The 18394-nt window shown below is 33.6% G+C and overlaps 2 protein-coding genes and 1 long non-coding RNA gene across 7 annotated transcripts in view; 1 reads left to right on the forward strand and 2 right to left on the reverse strand.

Annotated features, from left to right (window-relative positions):
• The first annotated feature begins 76 nt into the window (after positions 1–76).
• LOC138124734 (PSME3-interacting protein) lies at positions 77–1828 on the forward strand. Its single transcript, XM_069039893.1, has 3 exons — positions 77–272; positions 355–453; positions 894–1828. Exons 1-3 carry the CDS (start codon positions 176–178, stop codon positions 1427–1429), a joined length of 732 nt encoding a protein of 243 aa, XP_068895994.1. The 5' UTR covers positions 77–175; the 3' UTR covers positions 1430–1828.
• LOC138124738 (uncharacterized) lies at positions 105–639 on the reverse strand. Its single transcript, XR_011157253.1, has 2 exons — positions 583–639; positions 105–527 (listed from the first exon to the last, which is right to left on the reverse strand). It is a non-coding gene; the product is annotated as an uncharacterized lncRNA (long non-coding RNA).
• A 4838-nt stretch (positions 1829–6666) lies between the features above and the next one.
• Positions 6667–18394, reverse strand: part of LOC138123271 (orexin receptor type 2-like) — a 130538-nt gene continuing 118810 nt past the window's right edge. For 3 of the 5 annotated variants that reach the window (XM_069037900.1, XM_069037893.1, XM_069037899.1), the window contains one exon: positions 6667–7754. In XM_069037900.1, coding sequence (XP_068894001.1) covers positions 7702–7754 — 53 coding nt within the window. In that variant the 3' untranslated portion in view covers positions 6667–7701. The remainder of the gene's footprint in view (positions 7755–18394) is intronic. The other 2 variants (XM_069037895.1, XM_069037896.1) reach the window with 2 other exon arrangements.

The raw sequence follows: 18394 nt of genomic DNA on the forward strand, positions 1-18394 counted from the left end.
TTCGAGGTTGCGGACAGTTATAATTTGACGAATCGCGCCATTGTTTTGGTAACTTTTGCTTTCTTACTAGTGTCAAGATTCTGCTGTCAAACAGAACTGTCAAGTTTTTGTCAAATGAAAAAAATGACAATTATCGAGCGATTTTGATAAATTAAACGGTTTTGTGATATTAAAGATGAGTTCTGGGTTCATAACAGAGGCTGAAGCAGCTGAAGCCAGACAGAAAAGGCAAGAGGAATGGGAACGTGTGCGGAAACCCGAAGATCCTCTCGGTGTGTACAATTCTAACCTCCCTAGTGTTTTGTGTCGCATTTTCTTCTTTTAAAAACAATTTACCGTGATTTTTGCTTATAGTGAGGCCAGAAGAGCCGTATGATCATCGTAGCTTGTACGAAAGGCTACAGGAACAGAAACAGAAGAAGGACCTGGAGTATGAAGAGGCGCACAAACTAAGTGAGTAAAAGTTTGTAGAGAGTAGTCACGTCATGTTGTTGATGTGTACAATTGTTGTTATGTAACTCGCCGTCCTAAAATAAAATATCACTATCTTACATAAGCCAAAATTTGAACAGAAGTAGTTACGGTTGAGTAGCAAATAGTGTTGTTGTCATTATTTTTTGTTGTGTCACGTGATTTCTATTAGTGTGGAGGTAGTGGGCAATTAATGAGTCCAAAGGTTAATTATTTAGACAGCCGATGACAGTTGCTTATAAAATTTGACAGAATCATTGTTGTTAATATTTTTTTGTACGTAATTGAGGCATTCAGTACCCTTCACACTATTCAGTTCACTTGAAAGTAGAAATGTTACAACAGTACTTTGACCAGAATGAAGGTAAAACATTTACATTGCGAATTTTGTGTGTTCGTGTGACATGGTGTTCTTTTTGCAGAGAACATGATAAAAGGCCTGGACGACGACGAAATAGAGTTTCTAGATTTGGTTGATAGAACAAAGCTTGCCGCCGATCGCAAGAAGGAACTGGAAGAAGAGATAGAACTGAACGACTACAGGAATAGGGTTGCAACTTTACAAGAGAAATCGTTAGAGGAGAGACTGCAGGCGGAAATAGCTGTGAATAAGCCCAAACCCGTGTCGAATAGAAGTTCTCAACAGAAGTTGCTTAAAGGAGTGGTGCTTAAAAAGGTGGAGAGTGGTCAGAAGAGGAAGCTTAGCGACAGTTCAGTTAATGATGAAAGTAAAATTCCAAAGATAGAGAATGAGGAGGCGAAAGATGGGGACAAGGATTTAAGTAAAAGTACTGGTGTGCCTAGTTCAGGTTTGAAATGTGTGGCGATATTGCCAGGTTTAGGATGTTACAACGAATCTACTTCCGACGAGAACAGTTCCGATTCTGAAGTGGAACACAGCAGTAGCAAGATGGATATTTTAGGGAGGAAAATAGTGAATAAGGCGAAGGAGTCGTGAATGGTTTCATGTTGTTGGGCTGTTTATTCTACATAAAAGCACCAGTTTTACCAATGGTATATTTAATAAGCATTAGAGGTTCAATATCTCACTTTTTCAAATGGGTATTTATATGTAAATAGAGTGTAATTAAATTTATTAATTCAAAATTGTTTTTTTAAGTTTATTAAAATCGCAATTTGGAGTGTCACTTTGTATGTATTTGAAAAAATGAAATTTTTTGATGAATGTTCAGATAATTGAAAACTGTAATATTTTACTTAATTTTTTTTTCTACTTAGTTAAAATTATCAAGTTTTTCAATTATTTCTGTTTTGTCTTACACATTTCCTAAAAGAAACCGTTGATATGTGCTGTTCATTTGTTTGGGATTTTTGAAATAAAAACCGTTTTTTCAGATTTCATTTTATTATTTTATAAGTAAGTAATACATTAAGTGCAACTCAGTAGAAGCAGTGGCGTTACGCAACTTATCATTACGCATTTCTTTTTCAGTTCACGAAGTGCCGTTACAATTTTACCGACTTAAAACCTGCTTGGAAATTGTTGTTTTTGGCTGTTTAAATAAATAAATACAGTCGTCGCTTTGTCTTAGTTTCAAGTTTGTTAAAGTGATGTGTGGACTGGCTCATCATCAATATTCTGTCTGTGGGGCCTAAAGGGAAATGTCTTACAAGTTTTATGTATTTGGTGAAGAGATAAACTGCAATGAATTCGTATTTTGTATGGGACAAAACTATTATAAGGTGTTTTCGTTAATTCGTTGTGTTGAGTTAGGTATAAACAGATTCCCAATTACCAGCAAGCTGGTCTTCTCTCTTTAAATTTGTAATTACATTCAACAACTTGCTTCTTTGGGGTCATCACAAGGCTGATTATGTGTCCTTCATCTGTTATTAAGTAAAGTGCTCTCGTCTTGGATGCTGTGTTCCTGAGGTCTCTAAATAGGAAACTTGAAAAGAGGATCGTTACAAACATTATGTTTTGACTCTGTAACGGAGATAAAATGACTTGATGATTGAAAATAGTACATTACGATACAAATTTGTTAAGTAAGGTCGAAAAAAAGTTGGAGATCTATTAGAGTTACTTAACGATTGAGTAGGTACTGTGGATTTTTTGCGTTATTTAACAAATGTATTTGCCTAAAATGTCGAGTCGGTTGGAATCTTGATAGTGTGTGGTAGGTAGTTATTTCTGTGGTGATTAAACAGCGAAATATTTTATCACAAATTTTTTTTGCGGATGCTGTCAGTACGTAATTAAATTTTGTATGTTTATTAATTATTACAAAAACATTTATAATGGACTGTGAAAGTAACTGTAGCAGCACCCACATAGATACAGAAATTGCAGAAGTTTTCAATAATTATGGTTGTGAATAACCTACACACCCACACTTTCTGGCTAGGTAATTGTTCACTTTAACTACTTCTGGAATTTTCGCGTTTTTTCTGGCTAGACAGCCTCAGGACGTCCTCCTACATCGTTTCCCACCAGTCAAACTTTGTGCAAATGAAAATTTTCCTTACCCTTTAGTTATACTAAGACTTGGCGCGACTATGCTATAACATGGGTTGCCATAGGTAACACGCCGACTCGATTTATTTTTTAATTGATCGCACCGTACTAAGACTTGGCGCGACCTTGACGCGACCTTGAAACACAACAAGAGAGAAAAAAAGGCATTTGCACAAGGTTTGAATGGTGGGACACGATCTAGGAGGACGCCCTGAGGCTGTCTAGCCAGAAAAAACGCGAACATTCCAGAAGTAGTTAAAGTGAACAATTACCGAAAGGTACGAAACTGCTTGCAGGATCTTTAAAAAATGGGTTGATGTCGGAAGGAAAGAATTCAGAAAAAAAAAAACAAAGCGGCCTATTTAGTTGAGAACAACGAACTATTAAGTCAGTATGTAGGTACAGTCATAAGCATTAAATCTTGGTCGTCAAGGTCATTTTGAAATTTCCCGCTATTGTTACAAATTAAAATTTTTGCCTGCTTAATTAAATCAATAAAACGTCAATTAAAAAAATGTTAAATTTAATTCTAAACATTCAAAATTATGGTCCCAATGTCGTATTTTAACAGAATAAAAATTATTTCGCTGATAGAGACAGATGTGTCAGAAGCTAGGGTGGCAACACTGGCAACCCAGTTGGGATTTCCAAAAAGTTGACAAGATCTTGACAAGACATGACAAATAGAATTTATTAGAGGTCGAAGTACCAATAATTAAAACTGTTATTTAAATTATTAATCAATCAATAATTATTAATATAAATTTTTACAACCCCTGAAGGGTTATTGCCCTCTACGGTTATTACAAATGTTTTTTACATCGTAGTCGGCAGTGAAATTTGCCATCTACATAGGTACTATTGGGAGCACGGAATTTCGGGCAGACTTGAAATTTGACTGATATAAAATGTGAAATAGGCTTTAGGTGCTAGACGTATTAATAACCTCATTTTAGTATCAACTATTGTTTCATATCATTTTGCAAATTGCATTCATCAAAGCTGCAAGTGCTTAGATGTGATTTTCTGAGAACTAAACCGTGGTTTTTATTAAACTTTGGAAATCAATAACTAAAATGTAAAATAATTGCGCATAATTGTGACAGTTTATTTTGAAGTTCCGTCAAAATTAATTATTATGACATTTATGACAATAAAGCTTAGACTACTTTGGTTTTTTTTAAATGACATGTAAATTGCTGCCCGAAATTCCATGCTCGCCATAGTACAGTTGCGAGCAATACATTTTGGTCGTCAATGTCATTTCAAAATTTGGTTAGATTGTCATAAATTAAAAAAAATCCCTGCCTGATTATACCCGTGTAAACAAAGTGTCAAAAAATGATAAAAAAATTACAATTAATGTCATACAACATGATGATATGATAAGTTATGATATTTACGACCGTTTTACAATGGAGCATTTTCCATTGCGTCAAAGAATGACATTGACGACCGTAGAGGGATATGGAGGGAGCACTCTTCAAAAAAGTGGATACGACCGCGCTTTTCTGTAGACCTAATAAAAGGTCTCCAGATGAGCCGAGCGAAACCGAAGTTAACACAGATATTTCATCTTTCCAGTGGCGTCCCTTTAACTTTTTTTCTGGGGACAATTTTTGTAGGAATTGTAGGAAGACGACCGTAAATATTTAGTTCAAAATAAAAACAGATCAGAGTTATACAACTGAAAAAATACAAAGACAATTCACCAACCGGTTCACGTGTAAAAAACCAAATCCCAGTAAAATGACGGAACACCGACGCCTATGAAGCATCTGATGCCCAACGACCCTCGTCACGAAATTTCACGAAGTACTGGCGGTCATTTTAAAAGGCGTCATAAAAGGTCTCGCGACGTGCCGCTTTCTTTACATTGCCAGCATAGGCAGTGCTCCCTCCATATCCCTCTACGTTGACGACCAAAATTTATTGCTCGCGACTGTACATATCTCTTTGCGATATCTATTTATTTATGTATTATTATGTTTTTTTTTCTGTATCGTAGCATTTGATTTATTTTCTGTATCTGGATAGCATGGTATGCTAAATAAAGTACCTAGGTATAGTTTGTCCAGCGAGAAATTGGTTGACATAAAACTCACTAAATTCTACGTAGAGAAAGTAGTACAGGGTCATAATAAATGATTATCCCATCGTAGTTGGAGTTGAAAACCAATACAAATTTTAGATGCGCCGCCACCCCCGCAACGTTAGACAAACTAAAGTATATTTTTTCCTGGTAGGCGGTTGCACGCGCCGTTTACAAATCCTGCAACGAAATGCGACCTCCCTATTGGTTAGTGGAATAGAGTAACCAACAGGGAGATCGCATTTCGTTGCAGGATTTTGTAAATGGCGCGCGCAACCGCCTACTAGGAATGAATATACTATAGTAGACAGATTTCCAGTACCGCCCTTAGCGCCACCTATCGGGGATACTAGTATCACTCATGTTATGAATCTTGCGGCACATTCAACTACGTCACCAACGCCTATTGCGATGAGACAATCATTTATAATGTCCCTGTATTTAGTGCACGTAAAATTTGAAATACAGATTATTCCCGAGTGATAATGAGCCCGACGGAATTGAAAATGCAACCCACAATACATTTTCGAAAAAAGCTGGATATTTTAATTTCAATAGCCACCTTTTTTCGGAAATGTAGTGTGGGTTGCATTTTCAATTCCGTCGGGCTGATTATCACTCGTGAATTATTCTGTATATCCTTTAAGCAGTAGCATTTTTGCCCTGAAATTATGCTCTAATAATAATTAATGCATTCTAGTGCATTTTCGGCCGGTGGGTTAATTTAATACAACTTATAATTTAAATTTAAAATCTCCCAATCTCTCGCTGGACGAAGTTTACCTAGGTATATTATTGGTTTGAAAAATATTTTGCCACATTCTCTGACCAATATTGCGGCAGTAACGTGTAATTTTTTCCTGGTAAAAACTGTCAAATATCGCAAAATGTTTGTGGGTTTTGCTTTAGTCATTTTTGTAATCGTTAATAGTTTCCTCAGATCCTGAAAGTTTTCCAGTTGATTTTTTCTTAATGCACACTTGCAGTCTTTACGTTAATCTGTTAGAGGTCTTGGATTTTCTCATGGGGTTATGTTATGAGTCATATCTGCACAAATGACGAATATCGGTCTCAACTAGGCGCCACAAACCGACCGGAAAACATCGTCATTCGTTACGTTAGTATCTCTCTCTCTCTCTCTCTCTCTCGTCTAATTGATGTAAAGTAGTCGACGTTTTGAGTTTTCATGTACAGATTTTTTACTGGTTTGTCGCTCCGCCCTCGCGCAGATATTTCCAAGATTACAGCCCATGAGAGAATCCAATACCACTAATTGTATCTTTAATATGGGTTACTGTTGTATTAGGATAACTAACCTGAGGGGCAAAGAAAATTAAGTTTCTAATGAAAATGTAATAGCCAATTTGTTAAAACTTGATCAAGAATTTGTGAACATTCTTTTAAAATTGCAACCTTTTGTTAATTAAATCTGTTCAACTATTTTGTCAGTGTCTGTGATTTAATTAAAACAATATGGTGGATTTTTGTTTTTGAAACAAATTATACTTAGGTCGATTTTTTAGTAACTCTATGGGTTATTGTTTTTCCTGAGTTTGTTTACATTTAAATGCGTAATTTTTGTAGTATTTGAAGATGGAGCGCGCTGGACGAATAAATAACCAAGTGAAAAAATTACATGATTCGTTTATTAACAGAAATACACATAAGAAAAATCACAGACATAAACATCAAACGAAGATGGTTAAATACAGAGAGTATAGCAAGAATGGGGATGAAACTGTAATTTACAAGTATTATCCTCGACCTTGGCGAGGCAGTTGAAAATGCAAAGCGTATCTTGCTTTTCTATGACATTATATAAATATATTTTACATAAAATAAAACTCTTAACACTACAAAAGAAACGTTTTATCTACTCTTGCATCTCCACGTACAAAAATACGAATCGACAATTGTGATATGAGTTGAAAAATCTGAAACCTTGAAAGCTACAAGTCACATCTGAGCTTGAGTCATCCAGATTGTCAGTCTTGATTAATCAACGGTGACAAGTAGCACAGTGAGATTCCAAGTTTTCCACGCTAAGATTTCATTAAAGATATTCTTACATCTCTAACACTAATAATAAATTGTTGGATCAATAGAGATGAGTTTCAGAGTGTTGCTCACATAGACCAATGGCAAATATTTGTCCGATGTTTAATTACACGACGCCATTTACATATTTTTGAACGCAACCGTCGCAAACAGACTCTCGCGACCACGTTCAGACGGACAACAATTATTAATTTGGGAAGAAAACAGATTACAGGAGCGACTCTCATTCTAAGGAAACCAGGATCCACTTGGAATTGACCCCCTTAATCGAATCTTTGTCCAAATGCGGTTCGTCGTTTAACTGTAATTAAATTTATCCGGGGCCAGGATGCGTCCCCAGATTTAATCTTCTCCGATTGAATCTCAAAAGGTAGTCTGCCGTGTTTCACCGTCACTTGCACAGAACGAACGCCTTCGTTGGCCGATCGTCGAACGACACGTCCTCGATCTTCCACTCTGGAATGCGGAATCCCTCGCGTTGTCCTGTCGGTGCTGGTGAATTTTCAGGGGGTCTCAGACGGCGCACGTCATGCTCGTTTTGGGACTCGACTGGAGGCGGGCGAGAGTGAAGTGGAGCTGATTATGGACTGTCGGGACCGATTTAATCCTGTGTAAGTAATGGAGCTGTGCCCCTGATCCGGAACTGTCGGCCCACTGCACAGAACAGATACAACCATTAGGGGGAAAAGTGGTTAAGTGATTGCTAATGCGGACATTTCGCAATAAGTCTACAGAGTGAGGCTGAAACAAAATAAGTTTGAAGGAGTAGACTTGTAAACTTGAAATCAAGCAACCGACAGCAAAAATATCAAGCACGCTCTATAGAATTTTCGCCGATAGAATCGTATTATTTAAATTATGACACATAACAAAAAGTACTAAAAGTATTATAATAAATTACGTTGAAACAAGAATGTATTATTACGTTGGTACTATTGGGAGCACGGAATTTCGGGGAGACTTGAAATTTGACTGAAGATGTGAAATAGGCTTTAGGTGCTAAAGTCCATTCACGTTGGATTTTCCTCTCAAGGTCAAATAATTAAATTTTTTGGCTCTGTAATTATGTTTTGTAAATAGTGACATGCAGGTAAACACCGTACAGGTTGGATTGAGCATTGCTAAATCGCATTATGTTGGTTAGCTGCATGTCACTATTTACAAAACATAATTACAGAGCCAAAAAATTAAATTATTTGACTTTGAGAGGAAAATCCAACGTGAATGGACTTTAGATATTAACAACCTCATTTTAGTCACATGTCATTTTGACAAATTGAATTCATCAATCCTGAAAAGTGCTTAGATATGATTTACTGAAAACTGAACAGTCTTTTATCTAATCCCGTGGGATAAATGACACTTATCCCACTCATTTGAGTGGAATAAGGAACTTCATTACCGAACGCATTTCATTACTCCACTCAGTGGGATAAGTGAGCTTCATTACCCCACTCAGTGGGATAAGTACAGTCGCGGCCAAAATAAAGTAGGACAATGTTTTTTCGCTAATGTAAATTTGTTTGCCCTTTCTATGGTTACTATGAAAATATTTATTTATTTATTATAGTAACCCCGGTTTACTCAACTCAATTTTGGCTAAATTTCTTAATAAGACTTGTCCTACTTTATTTTGGCCGCCACTGTAAGTCATTATTCCACTGAGTGGTGTAATGAGACTGGCGGAAATAAATAAGATTTACTTTTTTTTTTTAATTCGGGGCGGTCTTAGATAAAATTTTGTACATAACACGTGGGCTAAAGCATATTACAGGAAACTCGTGTGATTACAGATGAATCCTGTAATATTGCTTTTATCCCACTAATTGTGTAAATAACATAAATTATTAAACTTTCAAAATCAATAACTAAAATGTAAAATAATTGTGCATAATTGTGACAGTGTATGTATTTTGAAGTTCAGTCAAAATTAATTATTATGACATTTATGACAATAAAGCTTAGTCTACATTGGGTTTTTTAACATGATGTATAAATTGCTGCTCTCAATAGTAAATAGCGATCAAATTAATTTGCAATTGAGTTATCCATGAATTCGAAATCGTATGTCGTTACTTGAACGACCTAACCTTAAAGTTTGTATTTTGGAATTAATCTTGTCAAAAATAACACAACCTAATTTTTTATATAAGATAAATTTCCCAATTTTCATTTAAACATTTTTGCTTTAGACAATTTTACTCGTTGATATTTGGGCATTTTTATTCTGGTTAGGCCCCAGAGTTTTACCTCGTAAAATTGTCAAAGCAAAAAGTTTCCGTAAAATTTAGAAATTTATCCGATAAAAAAATTAGGTCTAGTTATTAAAGAACTCCAATGAACGTTCTAAACTAATCTAAACAAATAGATAAGTACATTATAATTCTCAGGTGTTGTAGTTAAATACAATAATTTTAGTAAAATAATAATGGTTTTTATTTCCACCTTCTAAGTAAATGACAGTTTACAGGCATTTGTGGTAACTAAGTAAATGAGTAGTTACGGGTAGAGCCCTGTAATATCCATTTTACTACGATGCTATCAAAAAATAATTAATCAAAACTAATTAAATGATTTTTGAAAAAGTTTATTATAAACACAAACAAATTTAACTATCAATTGTTGCAATTACATACATTGATATGCATTTTGATCCGTTTTCGAAAGTCATTTTCCTACCGCTCTTGTGATCGAATCAGTCTTGCAGCGTTGATAAATTCCGTCGTTATTTTCTTGCATTTCAAGAAAATCGCCTTCAAAGTCTTCATCGGGCATTAAAACCATTCTTTCTTTTCTTTCTTTTTGCAACAATTTTCACTTCTGACAGTATTTTTGTTGTTTATCTCAACACCATGACGACGTAGGTATCATTGCCCCGCCGCCTTTCATTACAAAATTTTTATACACATAAATAACAATTAAAAAACGAAATTTAAAGGCTGAAGGTGGAAATAAAAGTTTGTATGCAACTCGCCTAGCAATTAATCTTTACTGGGCTTACTGGCTTATGGAGACTCGTTTCTTACGTCATTCGTCCCACAAAAGCCAGCGCGCCCGTAAAGATTAATTTACTAAGCGCCTCAGATAAATAACTATTGTAACCCAACTCTAGCTCTAGCGTCTTTAGGTATACATATTCCTTTAGAAAGAACTTATACTAGATACTAATAATAATAATAGTGGTGGTAAATATGTAAATATTAAAATATACTAGAGGTCGCCCAGCGGTCGAAATTCGCCCGTTTTCATTAAATTTTTAAGTTTGAACGTTACTGAGGTTTTTTTTTATCAAAGAGTATACCGCTATAATTATCGCCTATATTTTTTTTTGAATTTTGTTCTATTACGTCAGTTGCGAGCGTTTACAAATACGTCATTATGCACTAATTTTCGAGTTATTTGAAAAATAGGAACGATAGGAAAAATGAGGTATAGTTTGGCTATGCCATATTTAAAAAACAATAACGCGTTTTTTGACATTTCCTTAGGTTTTTTATTGCTAGGTATACTGGCCAGGTTTCGCCAAGGCTACACAGTTAATTTGCCTATCTTTTTCAAATTATATAAAATTGAAATAAAAAATTAATACAAAAAATTAAAAATGAAATAAAGAACACGTGTTTCGTATTTTTTATACCTATATTTTTTATTGAAAAAAAAACCGGGCGGTTAAAAAAATAAAATGTCCATTGAACTTAAAATAAAATTTCATCGTTTGTTAAATGCCCTTGGCCGTTATATTCGGAAATATAAAATCTCAAACTATTGAATGATCGAACTCTACTTGCTGCGACGTACAGTTGCGGCGAAATAAAACTGGGCAGCAATTTTTTCTGTTGTAAATCGGAATTAAATATTAAATCACCTGAAAAATTATCTCCTAGGAGATAACATAAAAAACTATTTTTCAAATTGACATCATCCGTCACTGTTATGTTGTGCCATAGGTATGGGTATCTGGTTACCAGAGAAACTTTCATTACCAAAATTTATAAAGATGACATAAAACGTCAATTTAGTGGTCGCTTTTATTTGGCCGCAACTGTACAATTGAAAATTGGCTGCCTCAATAAAATTGCAATTTTTCGAATGTTTGCTTTTAAGACTTATTTATTGTCATCGCAAATGCAGCTATAATTGGAAATTGACTTCTTTGAAAATTAAATGGAAAAATAGTACCTGAATATGTTAAATTTATACGTGGAATCAAAATTCTCTTATTGAGTTCGGTTCCAGTTAAAACTTCACAATCAATAGCATTGCGATGCATAAACTTGATGCGTTTTCTTGTTCCATAGACTAATGCTTCCTTTGTATTTAAGTTTCTGATCAGTAAAACGTGCAATTAACTTTCAATACTAACTTATGTGGTGGCAAACCACTAATAGTCGAATAATTTTGTATTTCACTCCGAAGAGTTTTTTTTTTAATGAATAATCTAAATAAACTATCTCTTGGAGTGGATTTCACTGCGGGGGTTTAAATCCATTACAAATCATCCACTCCGCATTCGCTTCAAATTCACTCCGCATTTACTCCGCTAATTTTTTACAGTGTATGACCGTAAACAATGAATGTTTTGATATTTGTAACACACAAGTGTCCCCGAAAAAGAAGATGAGTCCATAACTCCTTTATTTATCAGAGGATTTTAATTATTTATGCACCAAATTAAATGGCTCTAAATAGGCTACAAAAAGCCGTAATAAATTCACATATAGGTCCAAGGGCTTCAGGGCTAAACTATCAAAATATTTTTTTTCAAATGCGAACACATAATTTTTTTAACACTTCTGATAGAGATTTTTATTCTAAAAAGAATAGTGTATCACAAGTGTACACATACCTACCCAAAATACAAAAAAAAGCTAAAAAATGCTACTATCGTCGATGCTTAAACTGCGCTCTGTACGTGCAATCCTGAATGTTATTACATATTTGTCATTTGTTTTTTCAACTAACTTAATTTGGTTAATTTATTACATTGTAACGCAATGAATTTTGATAGCTTCTCGCTTGGTGCTCGTCATTTGTTTCAAAATGTAGTCTTATTTTTTTTATTTTTTTTTCTTATATGAGGTTACACATGTCAAAAAGTATGTCCGTATTTGAAAAAAATATTTTGACAGTTTAACCTTGAAGTACTTTGGGTTTTACGTGAATTTAGTACGCCATTTTGTAGCTTATTCACAACCATTTAATTTGGTGTATAGATCATTAAAATCCTTCGATAAATGAGGGAGCTATGAATTTGTCTCTTTTTTTGGAGACGCCCTGTATATTATACATAAATTTTATCTTTCTGCACTTCTTCTCCACATAAACTTTAACTATGCCAAATCTCACACTCCTCCGTGCGCGCAATTTGCTTAAAAAGGGGTACAAAGGTTTTCCTTCACGTATTAATATACCGGGTGTAGAATTGGTTTACGAGACATAGGATTTTACATGTAAAAATAAAGAGATCCAATTATTGGCTCCCCTAATAATTTTATGGCAAAATGGTTAAAATGAAAGTTAGAGAGAATTAAAAGTGTTGCCTAATTCTACTCTTTGTTTTTTTCTAACATCTTATGGTACTGAAAGAAAAGCAAGAAAGGAGTTAAGACAAAAATACTAAAAAGCAGTACATACTAGGAATGAAATTTGACTTCTAAAATTATTTGTCGGGTGGTTTCACTATTATTTAATTTTCTTTTGATCTGACCTTCAAATGAACTCGTACAGGACTACAGGACGAATGAAAAGGTATCTTCCATTAACTGTTCAAACTTCTCTCCAATTCTTCGAATTGTTTCTATGGCTGAAATTGGTCGGTCTGGGAAACCTGAAGCAAATGTTGCTTGGAAGTTTCTTAAAGATGATCCTCCATAATACCATTTAAAGAAAGAAATAAAATTTCATGCCTAGTAGTACTTTTTCGTATTTTTGTGTTAACTCTTTTCTTGCCTTTCTTTCAGTACCACAAGATGTTAGAATAAAACTAAGATTGAAATTAGACAGTAATTTTAATTCTCTCTAACTTTCATTTTAACTATTTTGCCATAAAATTGTTAGGGGAGCCAATAATTGAAACTCTTCATTTTTACATGTAAAATCCTATGTCTCGTAAGCTAATTCTACACCCGGTATAGATAATGAATGACAATATACCTACTTTTTGTTGGGAGTGAGTTGTGCATTCTAATAATTTTAATAAAAATTCAAAGCAACAACTGAATGCAACTATGGGCATTTCTAGAAGGTGTCGACTAGAATTTATTTTGCATTGTTTACAAATTTGGTTACTTGATTTTGGGTTTTTCAATTTTTTTAAATTAAAATAAATGTTTTGTTCTTTCTTTTAATGTGCGGATATTCAGAAGAAAATTCTCTATGAGAACGATTAAAAAATATAGAGTAATTTGAAAAAAAAAAAAGTTGACTATCGTCTGTCAAAAAATAGATGTCGAAGAAAATATTGAATCACATAATGTTGAAGTGTACATTAATTTCAATGCAAGACTTAATAGTAAAGAGCAGCAAATTATTTTTGGAAAATAAAGAAAAATGCAATTTTATCAGTATGAATCAGAAGTAAAAAGAAGAGATAGAGAACATTTGAAAAAGTAAGAGAAAAAGAAGAGATAAGGATAAGGAAATAAATAAATAATTAGAGAAAGTTTATTAAAATTAACAGAGGCATAAGGAATTAATATAAAAAGCAAAAAAAATTCTATGGTGGATTGAAAACAGAAAATGGTAATGAAAGGAGCAAAAGAGGTACAAAAAGATAAAAAGTGTGAAATTTTCATCAGATAAAATTGTTTAAGATTTGTTTATTTTAATAGTATCCGCGTCCAATCCAGCTTTACTTTGCAAATGTATTGTGGGTTGCATTTTCAATTACGTCGGGCTCATTATCACTCATGTAATACCCTGTATAAAAATTTTCTCAATTTCTCTGATTGTGGGCATCTTACGTTTAAATTTAAATCTACTAAAATGGCCAGCTGTTTAGTGGATCTTGTTGACAACGTCCTTTCATGTGACTCTATAAAACTATAAAATTCAAATTTTATTATCAGCAAAGAGCCCGTGGTTGTCTTTTACGCACTAAGTAATATTTTAACAACACAACGGCCATTGTTCTTTGAAATAATGGAATATATATATATATATATATACGTATGAAGAAAAATTACAATTAAAATTCGAAATTCATAAAATAATTATGGTAAATTATATGTTTTTAATTTGTTGTAGCCAATTTAGGGCGTCTTCGGTAAGTAGATGGAGTTTGGAGAAACCTTGCTGGAATTTAGTAAGGGGACATTCTTCCACAATGTGTTGGATGGTTTCTTTTTCTGCACCGCATTCACAAGAAGGGTTTTCACGAATGTTCCAGTGAAACAGCATATTATTGCATTTGCCATGGCCGGTTCTAAAACGATTTAATTTACACCAGATTTTCCTAGGTAGGTCAAATCCCGGAATTTGTTTTGTAGGATCCTCAATTAGATTTTTATTGAAAATATCTACATCTTGCCAGGCTGCTTTCCAATAGTCAGATTTGGAAAATGGTTCCATGAGAAATTCTTCTTTCCAAAGTGGTTTACGCGATTTTAATCTAAAGGGTGGTAAATTTGCCATGTCTTGTGTTATGGAGTACATGTTCGGTGAATTTTGAAATTTATCCCAAATTCGTTTTGTTACGTATTTTCTACTAATATCGTACGGAATAATGTGCGCTAAGACATGTAGCCATGGTGGTGGAGTAGATTTTAAAGTACCCGTTATTATTCGAAGTGTGGTATTCAATTGAGCATCTATTTTGTTCACGTGTGCACTGTTCTTCCAGACAGGGCAACAATATTCTGCCGTTGAATATACTAGAGCTAGTCCTGTGATACGTAAAGTGTGTGCATTCGCTCCCCAACTTGTGCCTGCGAGTTTATGTATAATGTTGTTTTTCGTTTTCAGTTTCTGTCGTAACTTCTCGATGTATAATTTGAAGGTTAGAGATGAATCAAGAGTTACTCCTAGATATGTCGGAGAATAATTATGCTTAATTGTAGTTTCGTTAAAGACTACTTTCAGTTTTCTATTTTTCTGGTTGTTTACGCGATGGAAACAGCAAACTTCTGTCTTTTGAGGATTTGGGCAAAGTCGCCATTTTGTGAAATATTTATTCAAAGGTATTAAATCTTCTGACAGTCGGTTCTCTACATTTTCAAAATTCTAATGTTGGTAAGCCATTGCTAGGTCGTCAGCATAAATGAATTTTCGGGAATTTGTTGGGGGTAAATCACTTGTATATAAATTAAATAAGATTGGTGACAATACTGAGCCTTGAGGTAAACCATTGTTGAGAAATCGAAATTTACTGCTTTTGTCTTCAACGAAAACCCTGAATTGACGGTTAGACAACATATCTTCTAAGAGTGAGACCATTTTTCCACAAGGTATTACATTATACAATTTATGTATTAGTCCATCTTTCCAGAGGGTGTCGTAGGCTGCGGTGAGATCAACAAAAACAACTCTAGTCTTTAGACGTTTTTGAAAGCCAGATTCGATATAAGATGTTAGGGCCAGCACCTGGTCACAGCAATTTCTGTTTGGTCTAAAACCTGCTTGCTCTATTGGAAGATGTTCTTCTATTATTGGTGAAATTCTATTGTAGATAAGTTTTTCCAAAAATTTATGACATACGCTGAGTAGAGAGATTGGTCTGTAACTCGAAGCTTCATTGGCGGGTTTTCCGGGTTTTAGTATGGCAATAACTTTTGCTATCTTGAATTCAGTTGGTATTTTACCTGTTGAAAGTATGTCATTAAAAAAAGACCTAAGCCAGTTTAAACCTATTGGTCCCAGGTGTTTTATGAATTCAGGATAGATGCCGTCAAAATAATGGAATGAGCAGGTAGGAAACAAAATACTCTAAATTTCCAAATTCTCGGCTATTCAATTCAAAAGAAATTTGCCGTTATCGATATTATTTTTCATGTTAAGCATTGCTTTCAGCATTGAATAATGTGCTTAGAGAGTACAGGCCAGAGTCAACTTCGATTTTCCGTGAAAGTATACTAACAAAGCTTTTTTAGAATTTGCGTCTCTAATAGGTCTATTATTGTATTCAATTTGGAGTCGTTTATGGATATCTATTAAAGCACTCGTGGTTTAATAGATCTCTAAGAAATTTTTTATCAATATTTCAGTGTATTATTGTCATTGACACCAAAAAACTTCCAATATTAATGTTCAAACTCTAGTTTTTAACATCTGTTGCAGATGTAGTTGCATCCGTTACCTTGAATTACCAGTTAATACAAAATTCCCTAGAACTTGAAAATTTAATTTTTTTATTTAAAAATTAAAACAAGAGTGCAAATTCTAAAAAATAACATACAAAACTCGTTTTATAAGGGCATTGGCGCACTCGTCCCATAGAAAACTCCCCTACTCGTTTTCTACACTTGGGACTCGTGCGTCAAATCAACCCTTATAAAACTCGTTTTTAAATATACTATTTTGTTTCCGTTTTCGAGTTTTGTTTCACCATTTCCTCACTTTGGATTAAAAGGTGGTTTTTAGTCTCATGGTATGTGCTATTAGGCCATCAGTATTCAGTGATCCAGCTGACAGGCCAGATCGTTGACAAATATGAAAATAAAACTAGGACGAGAGGGCCCCCTTGTGGAATACTCGATCCCACACTGAACTCACTAGTATAGTAACCACTCAACTGAATAAGCTGTGAACGATTTTTTCAATCCATTGACACAAATTACCTTCCAGTTCATAACAGTTTGATTTAAAAAGTAAAAGAACATAACTAACTCGGTCGGAAACCGCACGGAAATCGATATAAACCGTATTGACTTGATAACTTGCTAGCACTGTTTGATAAATGTAATTAGCAAAATCTCAGAATTAGAAAATACTTCGAATTAGAGAGAACCCCTGTTAAGATTTAGAAGTAACCGAAACATTGTCTGCTGTAATTGATTTAAGAAGCTTACAAAGGCCAAGAATAATGCAAATAGGACAATGATAACTTTTATCAGATTTTTTTTAAGGTCCTGTTTCGAGAAGCAAAAAACCAAAATTAAAATATTGTTTAAAGAACACAATAATTATTGCGATTTTGTATTTATGGGATCATTTTTGTTTTCAATTTAGTTGATATTTTAATATCACTGATTAGTGCAATATACTTGGAATTTTATAATTATTGCTCTTAGATATACAGTGAGTTTTTTTTTAAGACTAGCTATAGGGTTTTACATGCTAATTTTTCACCCTTGTGTTAACTTTTGTCTTCATGAAAATATTCAACCCAGTTTTGTAGTAAAGTAGTGGGATATGATAATATATTGAAACAATTTCAATTTAATAACCAGAAGCAAGGAATAAGCTAGCAAAAAGACGTTTTTAAAATTCCGTTTCCTTCAATTTTAAATTTTAAGTAGGCTAAAATTTCACCTGAAATTTGTAATTTTGATATGTAATTGATTGTGTAACTGCTTAGCTGCCTGTGGAGGCCATTTTGAACATTTCATTTAATTTTTACTGAAGTAAATAACTTTGTTATATTATAACATAATTAATGAATCTATCGTTATTAAAGTAATGTTCAGATTTAGACTATTTTTTACAAATAACATTTTGTTTGTAAATTGTCTATTACAACTATTTAGGTATCACAAAATGAAGTAAAGATAATATTATTGTTTAATCTGAAAACAGCGCTAGGCTTTGTAATTTTCACAAAAATAAAAGTTAACAGGGGGGTTGAAAAATTTATATGTAAAACTTTATGTCTTAAAAAAACTCACTGTATCATATCCATTTTGTTCATTTTATTTTAATGTTTCCTATATACCTGTTCTAGTGATCAATTTAATATTGCATGTAAGTACCTAATAATAAATAAAATAAAATCTAATAAATAATAAATCTTTTATGTCATCTTAATCTGATCTGATTATTCTTTTCATTTCTGTTCGTTTTTTCCCTTCACATTTAGCATAAATTACATCTATTTTTCAGTTGTTTTTCCTTAATCTCGAAGAATTTAAAATTTTTAGCATCTTATATTTTTTGCCTTATTTTTCATTTTCTAATACCCTTCATTTACTTTCATTTTTGTTTTATTTCCTTTATATTCTTTTAACAGGATGATGCATGCTGTGATCTTCTGTTCAATTTCTTAAATTTATGATCGTGATATCACACTCTTTTCGTTAACTGTTTTTAATCGTCATACTTTTCTTAAATTTTTAGCTAGAACTTTTTTTGGTCCTTCTACC

The sequence above is a fragment of the Tenebrio molitor genome, chromosome 2, assembly GCF_963966145.1.
Source record: "Tenebrio molitor chromosome 2, icTenMoli1.1, whole genome shotgun sequence".
In the NCBI taxonomy this organism is placed as follows: Eukaryota; Metazoa; Arthropoda; class Insecta; order Coleoptera; family Tenebrionidae; genus Tenebrio; species Tenebrio molitor.